This window comes from Castanea sativa, chromosome 12 (genome assembly GCF_040712315.1).
Source record: "Castanea sativa cultivar Marrone di Chiusa Pesio chromosome 12, ASM4071231v1".
Classification (NCBI taxonomy): Eukaryota; Viridiplantae; Streptophyta; class Magnoliopsida; order Fagales; family Fagaceae; genus Castanea; species Castanea sativa.
Genome location: NC_134024.1, coordinates 30,811,530 through 30,822,259, shown reverse-complemented (window position 1 = coordinate 30,822,259; position 10,730 = coordinate 30,811,530). Strand labels below are relative to the sequence as shown.

At 34.8% G+C, this 10,730-nt stretch overlaps 1 protein-coding gene across 1 annotated transcript; it reads right to left on the bottom strand.

The window, feature by feature from the left end:
• Nucleotides 1-6,920: 6,920 nt before the first annotated feature.
• LOC142618327 (G-type lectin S-receptor-like serine/threonine-protein kinase LECRK3) lies at nucleotides 6,921-10,328 on the bottom strand. The gene is made up of 2 exons (XM_075791242.1): nucleotides 8,769-10,328; nucleotides 6,921-7,904 (listed from the first exon to the last, which is right to left on the bottom strand). Exons 1-2 carry the CDS (start codon nucleotides 10,287-10,289, stop codon nucleotides 7,014-7,016), a joined length of 2,412 nt encoding a protein of 803 aa, XP_075647357.1. The 5' UTR covers nucleotides 10,290-10,328; the 3' UTR covers nucleotides 6,921-7,013.
• Nucleotides 10,329-10,730: the final 402 nt, after the last annotated feature.

Genomic DNA, 10,730 nt, shown 5'->3' with positions numbered 1-10,730 from the left:
AATAAAATACATAGCATCATACAATAGGATTTAAGGGCACACATCCTAATAGTAATCTCATCACACACATCTTTGTTCTTTACATAGATGAAAAACACTTAGAAAAAATTCTGAATACTCAGTTCTCGATCGATCGAAAATGTACCTCGATCGATCAAGAAAAGTTTTGGCTGCTCGATTGATCCTCGACAGATTCTCGATCGATCCTCGATAGATGCTCGATCGATCGAGAAAAATTCCACGAAGTTTGATCGATGCTCGACAGATCTTCGATCGATTAAGAAACTTTCTGCCAGCTCGATCGATGCTCGACAGATTCTCGATCGATCGAGCATCGCAAATTTCGAATTTCCTAAAATTTTTCCAAGACAGTTTTTCAATGTTTTCATGAACAAAGAAACCATCATATGAACATAATGGACACAAATTGATATCTAAACTGAATATCATTGATGTTATAGCCTTAAAATTCAGTTTAACATACTTAAACTCAAAATTTAAACAACATCATAACATCAAAAACAGTTTTCATTAAATCATAGTTTCAATAACCATGCAGCAAATTAAATTTCTCACAACATGAAACTATTATCTCTAATTCCAAAAACTCACAAAACATGTTATACAATTTGCATTGAAGACCGCTCTGATACCAATTGTTGGAAAAATGCATGGAAAATACGTATTTGTATCTCGTGCAAACATGCGTAGCGGAAAAAATTAATGAATCTACTTCACTCGCAATTGATAACATGTATTATGTACGTTTCAGAATTAGAGAACAAGAAAACGTACCTTAGTACGGTGAAATTCAAAACCGAAGATCAGAAGTACTTGGGAGTACTTTTAATCTTTACTCCAATTCCACTTAATGCCCAAGATGTGTGGTCTCTCAATCAGTTTTCCTCAAAGAGAGAATAGGAGAGTGTCCAACACTCACATAGAAATCATTTCATTTTTTGTATGAAAAACACTTATGAAAAGGTCTCATAAAAATGCTCTTAGAGATTCTGTATGTTTCTCTCCTTATATATAACTGATTATCTAATTAGGTTAGCCTTTTGTACCATTCCAATGGGGCTCTTGTGTGTGGCTTGGAGTGGGACCAAACGGGACCAATAAGACACTAGCTCCAATGGGCCTTGTGCTTTTCTATCAACTCTTGACAAGTCCAAAGTTTCCATTAACTATATTTAATACCACTATATAAATATAGTTGCACTCTAGGCCTTATCTATAAATTATATCCCAAGACTTTATTGTACATGCAACCCCTTCATAAAATATTTGTAGTAATAAAAAGTCATGAAAGTAGACTGCCACTTTGAAGATTACTACATCTTAATCCTTGAGTACCCGGTTTAATCCTTTAAGTTATTCATTATATATTTATCAAATCCAATTCCATAATATACTTTAGTAACTCCTTACTAAAATAGTTGGGCCCAACTCTCTAAATAACCAAACACATTAAACTTATCTCAAGGGAATATTTTGTATCTCCGTTAAGAGACTGTGAATTCCATCATGAGAATATATGTTCCATCAACTCTAAATGTGGCTGTTCAACATACTGAGATTTTGACCGTGACTAATAGATCTCACTCCTGATATATCAAAGTAACCTACATCTCATAATCAGGTCCATTATTCTCCCAAGATTAAGAGTTCATGTAAATAGAAGTCGTGAGATTTATTATTCATTTGACAGTCGTTAGGAGAATAATAAATCTTATAGCTTTCTAGTTCAATATGTTTTAACTCTTAAAACATATCAACATACCAACTAGAAATCTCCATTTCCATGATCAAGACAAAGCATCTTAGTTGATATGTTATAGTCTTCGTAGATGAAACGCCCAATTTCATCACTGTTGGGGTTTATGCCCTAAAATCTAATTTATTGGCATGTTATAAATAATTAAAATTTTTAATTATATGAGACTATTTATAAATGAACTAATGAGACATTATCTTAGTCCATGAGATGCATTCTATGTGATTTAGTCACAAAAGATGTAAATCACAAGTTCCTTGTAAACTCAAAATGTAGTTCGTAGTCGGTGATGAAATTGGGCATGTCATCTGCGAAGACTATAACATATCAACTAAGATGATTGATCTTGATCATGGAAATGAAGATTTCTAGTTGGGATGTTGATATGTTTTAAGAGTTAAAACATATTGAACTAGACCGCTGTGAGATTTATTATTCTCATAACGACTGTCAAATGAATAATAAATCTCACGACTTCTATTTATATGAACTCTTAATCATGAGAGAATAATGGACCTAATCATGAGATGTAGGTTGCTTTGATATATTAGTAGTGAGATCTATTAGTCACGGTCAAAACCTCAGTATGTTGGGCAGCCACATTTAGTATTGATGGAACATGTATTCTCAAGATGGAGTATTCTCAAGATGGAATTCATAGTCTTTTAACAGAGATTCAAAATATTCCCTTGAGATAAGTTTAATGGGTTTGATTATTCAGAGAGTTGGGCCCAACCACTTTAGTAAAAGTTACTAAAGTATGTATTTATGAAATTGGATTTCGTAAATATATAATGAATAACTTATAGGATTAAACTGGGTACTCAAGGATTAAGATGTAGTAATTTACAAAGTGGCAGCCTACATCTATGACTTTGTATTACTACGAATATTTTATGAAGGGGTTGCGTGTATAATAAAGTCTTGGGATATAATTTATAGATAAGGCCTAGAGTGCAACTATATTTATATAGTGGTATTAAATATAGTTAATGGTAACTTTGGACTTGTCAAGAGTTGACAGAAAAGCCCAAGGCCCATTGGAGCTAGTGTCTTATTGGTCCCTTTCGGTCCCACTCCAATTCACACACAAGAGCCCAATTGGAATGACCTAAAAGGCTAGCCCAATTAGATAATCAGTTATATATAAGAAGAGAAACATACAAAATTTTGTGTGTGGTGTGAGATATCATTCTAAAATGGTAAGTATGTGAATGTTGGACATTCTCCTATTCTCTCATTGGAAACTGATTGAGAGACCACACATCTTGGGCATTAAGTGGAATTGGAGTAAAGATTAAAAGTCTTCCCAAATGCTTCTGATCTTCGGTTTTGAAGTTTACTGTACCAAGGTACGCTTTCTTGTTCTCTAATTCTGAAACTTACATAGTATATGTTATCAATTGCGAATGACGTAGATCCGTTAATTTTTTCCGTTGCGCATGTTTGCATGAGATACAAACAAGTATTTTCCATGCATTTTTCCAACAATCACCGACTATGAACTATATTTTGAGTTTACAAGGAACTTGTGATTTACATCTTCTGTGACTAAATCACATACAATGCATCTCATGAACTAAGATAATATCCCATTAGTTCATTTATAAATAGTTTCATATAATTAAACAATTTAATTATTTATAACATGCCAATAAATTGGATTTTGGGGCATAAATCCCAACAAAAGAGCAGCAGAAAAGGAAAGTATTTTGGCAAGAAAAAGATAGTTACTTTAGTTGGTTTTGGTTTTTAGCCAAATGAGGAAAAATCAATAATGCTAAGGCTGCTGGGTCAGCTGTTACTTCTGTTCTGAAAATGCTATCCCAGCTGTCAGAAAAAGTTGTGACAGCTATCATGAGACAGCTGTTGCTTTAGGCAGAAGCAGATGAGGTCAACAAGGTGATTTTAGACTGTTGGAGCATTTATTTCATGGATTTGGCTGAAAATGGTAAGATCTCTTTCAAGAGTATCTTGCTATTTTGGGAATAGCAGTTGGTTGCTGAGATTTCAGAATTAAATGGCTGATGATATCACTTCCAGCCAGGTGTCAAGTGTTGAATACACTGCTGTGGTTCCGCTGGAAATGCTTCCTTTTTTGGGTGTTTGTGTTTTTGGTGCAAGGTTCCATTACAACACATTTCTAGTAAGTAATAGAATGGTTGGTTGAAAGTTAATGAAACTTTAGAGATCTAGTTAAGGTCTCATTGTACTGAGACTTAATCTTGGTGAGCAAGAAGAGTATTTAATGCTCTGCTCTAGCAGCTGGCAGAGGAATATATGGTCTGATTGTGGCAGACAACAGCTGGGTATCAAAGATATCATGAATATTTTATATATTTGGAGATAGCCAATCAGATTAGGTCATGTGTTTGAGTTGGATGTCAGCTGAAAGTAGTAATGTAGTTTATGTAGAATAATATAATGAAGTTTCTAAATTTGTATAGAAATAGTTGGGGATTGAATGAACAGTTATTTTCTCAGCATTTAGATGGCTGGAGATATTGAGTATTTGTCATATGATGAATATTAAGTTTTAGGAAAAAAGTAATGGGGAATTTTATCATCTAAAGTGCTATGTGATAATAGATGCTTACCATATGTTACCCGCTACACACGAACTCGTCAAAGTTCAGGGAGTTGGAGAAGAAACGCCAAGCAACATGTCTCTTTTATTAACTTTAAACTGCTAAAGCTTTACTGAACATACCTTTTGGCCCTCCAAACCACGACTCCCAAAGTTTCTCCAAAGAGACTTATGAGCTTGGATCATAAGCCGAAGATGAGATGACGTACCTTGAGTTTTGTTGTCATTTTGTGTAAATATGGGCTCTTGTTGAAGAAGCCACTTGCCATGAGTATAAGAGAGGCAATATGAGGCGTGAGCTTTGATTCATTGCTTAAGCCCGATCCATATGTTGATGTTGATGATATCATGGATTATGATCCCAATTGATGAAAAGGAAGGATCTTATGGGCCATGTGAGCCTAATCCATGTAATTTACTGAAATATGAGCTTATTTTGGGCTTTAAATAGATTTGCCCAAAAAAATCAATAATATGTTGATGTGGCATGGGTTGCCAATGAAGTAGTGCATATGGGGCGAAAAAAGAGTTCTCAACACACAACACAGCACAAAACATAGTATAATGCATGAGCATGTAATAAAAAAATGTAAAGCATGTAAAACAAGCATTATATCATCAATCTCAACAAAACCAATACAACAATTTCATCAACAACAACAAAAACCCATGTTCATCAACCACATTTCAATATCTCAACACAAACAACAAATCCATGAAAAATAAGGTTTTAAACTTGAAATAGAGTGAAAAGAAGAGAAAAGTCATACCTTTTCTTGGATTAGGAGTGAAGATTGAAGATGAAAATGGAGGTTTTTGGAGTGAAAATGGCGGTTTTAAGAGAGGGAGAGGCGGAGAAGACAAAGAGAAAAGCATGTGATGCGAGGAAAACTGTAAAATTTTGAAAAACTGTCTAAGTTTTAACCCTATCTGTGCAAAACACGCATTTTTCGTGACTCAACTGACTCATGAGTGAGTCGCCAAAATCCCTTGAACCTAGATTTTGAAAATTTTCTCTAAGTCTTTTTTGCGACTAGAACTTCCACTCGCCAGTGAGTCGTGAATGCCTCTGGATGAACTCGCTACTCGCGAATGAGTTGCGAAAATGAGTCGCTAAAAAGTCTAAAATCCAGATTTTGAAAAATTTTCTAAATGTTTTTCGCGACTTAAACTCTTACTTGCCAATGAGTCACGAACCATTCTTGGTAAACTTGTGACTGGAGCCTTGAAAACTCGTGATTCGCGAGTGAGTCGTCAAAAGGCAGAGTTGAAATTTTTTAAAATTTTTTGAAAATTTTCAAAACAAAACACTTTCCAAAAACAACTAAAATACTCAAAAATTTTTTTGGGTTTGATTAACATATGCTTAAGTATGTACATCACATTTAATCAAGTACAATCACACAAATGAATAAGGCATTTATTAAACATAGACATGTGTGATGTGGGTGGGTATCATATGTGAGATAGTCTTTAGTATAACGTGAAGCTTCAATGATCAATTCAACTAAGTCATACACAATTAGTACTAAGAAGAGTGACCAATCTCAATTGTAAAAATGAACATATATGACCTCCCATAAGAACTTGATTACATATCGTTGAAGCTTTTCATTTGGCTTCTTACAATTCATAACATTTGATAATTTTGATCTTTACATCTCTTTTTGAGATCGATGCCTGAAATTTTTGATAATTTAATTTGATGAGTAAGCCTTTGGTTTTTGGGCACCATACATTTCAATACATGTTTCTTTCCCTTTTTCTTAGTCAAATACTAGTATGTGCGACGAATTTTTCAGCTTATTATCTCTTTTCGAGATTTGACATTGGTTGAGCTCTTAAGCAAAAAAAAGAAAAAAGAAAAGTGGGAAGAGATATAGGCACAAGTCTACGCAAGTCTCAAGATCAACAAAACAATTGACTAATCATTCATGACAAGTTTGAAAATCTATTTACAACAATCACATAGATGTGAAGATTTTTCCCACAAAGATACAAGTGCATAAAGAACAAGTTAAGCTCATTAATGCACAAAGCCATTAATACAGAGGTACAAGGCTAAACATGTATGTGACAATACACAACAATGCTGATCAAACTTTTTGGATTTTATACTTTTTATGTGTTTTTGGATTTTTGACACAAAGCAAGTAAAGAGTGATAAAAACAATAACAAACAACCAAAGCTTTTAAACAAAAAAAACAAAAAAAACATGCTAGAATGTATGTCTCGGTGTTGCAACTTTTTTTTTTTTTGGGTCCATAAAGAGAAAGAAAGATGCTATCATAGCTGGTATTACTCTTGATATTTTAAAACTAAACAAAATACTACTTACAAATAATATAAAGGATGAATTGAAAAAAAGACTCAGATCGGGATTCGTATACCCCATCTAAGGATCCTTACAATGCAGTGATGAATTCTCCTAAATGTCCATATCATCTCTGTACGACATTTTTTCATAACGCAATTTAATAAAGGTGTAAGACAGTAGTTTGGACTGCATAGCAAAATATGTCGAAGATTATGGCCCCAATTAGTTCTAGATTCTAGGAGCCACTACTTATTGTCCTGATGGAGTTTCCTAATATTGGTAGAGGGAGGCATAGTCTCAAACAACCAAAAGGTATAGTATATTAAAGGATTTACATTGAACTCATAAATAAGGATGGACCTGGAGGAACTGAGACTTCAACAGCTCCTTCCATCATTTGTACCACTTTCTTCATTGTTGGCCTTAGTGATGGATCCTCTTGAATGCACCATATTGCAATCATCACATATTTCTTCACTCTCTTCATGTCCGTTTTTGCCTCATCGTCATTCTCTACTAACAGTTCCAGTTTCTCGTCTTTATAGCAATCATATGCCCAGTCAGTTAGTATCATTTGATCCTCATCCTTTGCCTTTGCTTCAAAACTCTTCCTATAGCAAATGAGCTCTAGCAACAAAATGCCAAAGCTGTAAACATCAACCTTGATTGTAACAGACATGTTTCTGAACCATTCGGGTGCAACATACCCTTTAGTTCCCCTGATTCCAGTAATAGTACGAGTCTGGTCCGTTTTCAAAAGCTTAGCTAATCCAAAGTCAGAAATTCTAGCTATAAAAGAGTCATCCAGGAGGATGTTCTGTGGCTTGATATCACAATGTATGATCTGGTTGCTGCATTCTTCATGCAAGTAAAAGAGCCCTCTTGCAGTTTCTAATGCAATTTGATATCTTTGATACCAATATGGCCGTGAAACCCCAAATAGAAAGCTTGCTAGAGAACCATTACTCATGAATTCACATACAAGAAGACGGTGCTGCCCCTCGTTGCAGAATCCTAGCAGTTGGACCAAATTTCTGTGGTTTGTTCTACCAATAGCACTAACTTCAGTTTTGAACTCCAGATCGACTTCTTTTGCCATCTCATTCATCCTTTTAACTACAACTAGTTTTCTGTCCTCGTATTCTAGAACCCCTTTATAAACTTTTGCAAAAGCACCCCTCCCCAGCTCTTCCCTGAACCCATTTGTGGCTTCTGTTAGTTCCTCACAAGGCCGGCCCAATAAAATTTGGGGCGTAAGGCGGAAACTTTATATAAGGCCTTTTTATACATAAACATTAATTAAATAAATATATATAATACTAATTAAATTAAGACTAATTTGATCTAAATACAAAAATTGATGAATAATAATAATTAAACTAAGGTTAATTTCATACAGAGGATTGAATATTATAGTTGAACCATAAATTTAAACAAAAAGAACTAGAAAAAATATTTTTTTTAAAAAAACCTTACTTTAACTTGGATATATAACTATGCATAGTTAAGTGCAGTTGTAACCTAAATTTTAATTTATATTTTTTTTTAAGAGAAAGAGATAGATAAATATTATTTGGTGTGTGGCTTTGTAGGATATTAGTTTACAAAAATTAAGATCTCAAACTATTAGAGGAGATTAGTCATCATTGACGATCTATCACATTTGCAGCATTTTTTTTGAAACATTTTAGGGTTTCAATTGGTTTTAATTTCTATTGGTCTCCTACTTTGGAAGCCTTGTTAGAAATGAAAAAGAAAAATACTAAAGATACTGCAAAATGTTCACAATATAATGTGATAATGACTGCAATTGATGAAATTCAACAACTTAATTTATTTGTGTTTGAATTTATTTTTTATGTGATTGGTGACATGTTAGTTAGATTTAAACTTAAACCTATAGTAAAATTTGTGGTATCTTTAACATCACTTAAAAAAAAGTATTAATTATTTAAAAATGTTATATTTTTATAAAATTTTGGGTCTTTACAAATAAAAATGGGGCCTTTTTTTAGTAGGGAATTTTTTTTTTTTTGGTTGTGGGCCTTAGGCCTAGGCCTAAGTTGCCTAGGCCTTGAGCCGGCACTGGTTCCTCATAAGTGTAACTTCGCAAATTCATGCTTGGTATGACTGGGTGTGGTTTAAGGGCCTTCGGTTTCCAATATTTGAAATGAAAAACAAGCAGAAAGACAGCGAATAGGAATAGTAAATTCAGAAACACTGAGCTGCTAAGGAGCACTGACACAATTAGTATCACAGTTGATTGATCTTTCTTCTTCAAATCTGCACCTGAAGGCTTCAAAGTAGAATTGTCCTTTCTTATTTTGATCAGAGCTTTTCCTTCAAAACTTGAATCCATCCTCCCATTTGAGAGGGGAAATTTCTTTTTCCAACACTCCCCATTTCTGTAAATGGCGGCAGCGCAGAAACAATCACCCAAGCAAGCTGTCCTACACCAATCCTCATTTTGGCTTTGAAAGTATTCATAATCATACAAGCCAGGCCAATCTATATACGGCATTGATTTAAAATAAAAAAGATTTGGTTCTGGCAATGCTTCATCACAACTTTGTGAAAGAAAGTTCTGTTTGCAACCTTTCATAACATCCTCTGGATCAATGTAGGTGTATCCATCTGGGCATAGGCATTTTGGTTTTTGATCATCACCTAGACTGCAGTAGCTGTTATACCCACAAGGTCCACTACCATGTAGTATTGCCACAAAATTGCATATATTGGAAGGTACGGTTGACAAAGAAGACCAAGTCATAGGCCAACTCCTGGACTTTAAGCTGCTTTTTGGGTAGACATAATGCCTGAAAACGCCATCATATTCCATGATTGCTCTTTGATAGAAGTCCTGCATAGAACCAGGATTTGATGATATATTCTTAACTATGCTTCCATTTGTTGTTGTAAAGGTTATAGAACCAGACTGGTTGAAGACCAACGGAAAGTCACTGCCTACAGGTTCTTCTGGCGTAGGCCAATAATCAGTATAAGAATCATCCATGGGGTAAGCTCTAGTTTGAAGCACAAGACTTTTATTCATTTTTAGTTGGAATTGGAACCTTCCTTTAGAGTAATTCATTTCTGAGTAACGAGCAACAAGCTTGCTGCCTAGACTCATTGTCTGTGAAGGTAACATTGTGTCGGTCGGATGATCAAAACTCTGCCACAAGAGGCTAGAATCCTGGCTTGCCAGCATGAAGTTTCCAGTGTCAAGCATGGCTGCATAGGCAACTCCTGAACCAGCCAAGTCAGCTTTCCATATCTCATTGCCTGTTGGGTCATTAAGTACAAATTTGCCATCTTTGGTAAGCTCAACTTTGGATCCTCCAAGCACAAGATTGTCTCCATTGGCTGACCAGACAATGGTTTTAACAGGTAATTTGTTGAACCAGATGGCTAGTAGATATCCTCCCTTTGCAGTTTGTTGGAAACCAAAAGCAAAGTCACCAGAAGGCGATGCCCAGTAAGAGTCTTTTTCCTGTGCAGTAAGGGATGAGCCCAGAGATTGGTTGCTGGAAGTTTGAGCAGTGGTGGAATATGGCAACAACAGAATAAGAAACAACAAGGAGAGAAGATATGATAGTTGTAAAGCCATACTAGTATGAGGAGTTTATAAGTGATACTCTTTGTAGAATAATGATAAACTGTATTATGACATATCTACTGGTAGAGGAAGCTCTGCATGTGGAGCATTTTGTTAAAGTAAAGATGAACTTGAGCCCTTTATTATGTTTTCTTTGCTGACTGTGAAGAATGACTTTTCTCTTTTCTATTATTGAGGAAACCAGGACATCAGGTTTTCTTCACTGACTTTTTGATGGTTCAATGTTCTTTAACTTTTTGTTGATATTACTGTTTCAATTGAAATTCATGGAAGACTAAGTCCACACACGCAAAAAGTGCACCAAGAATTTGACCCATTCCCTCATATTGAGTTTTTTATTTTAATATCCTGCACAATCATTTTTTTTCAAAGAAAGACAAATGAGAGGGCAGTTTTTATTCCACTCACCGAAATACACACATTTGTACATAC

Coding starts and splice junctions, on each gene's coding strand:
- LOC142618327 (XM_075791242.1), bottom strand. CDS start 10,289: ATGGCTTTACAACTATCATATCTTCTCTCCTTGTTGTTTCTTATTCTG. Junction 7,905..8,768: donor GTTACACTTATGAGGAACCA/GTGCCGGCTCAA, acceptor CGGCCTTGTGAG/GAACTAACAGAAGCCACAAA.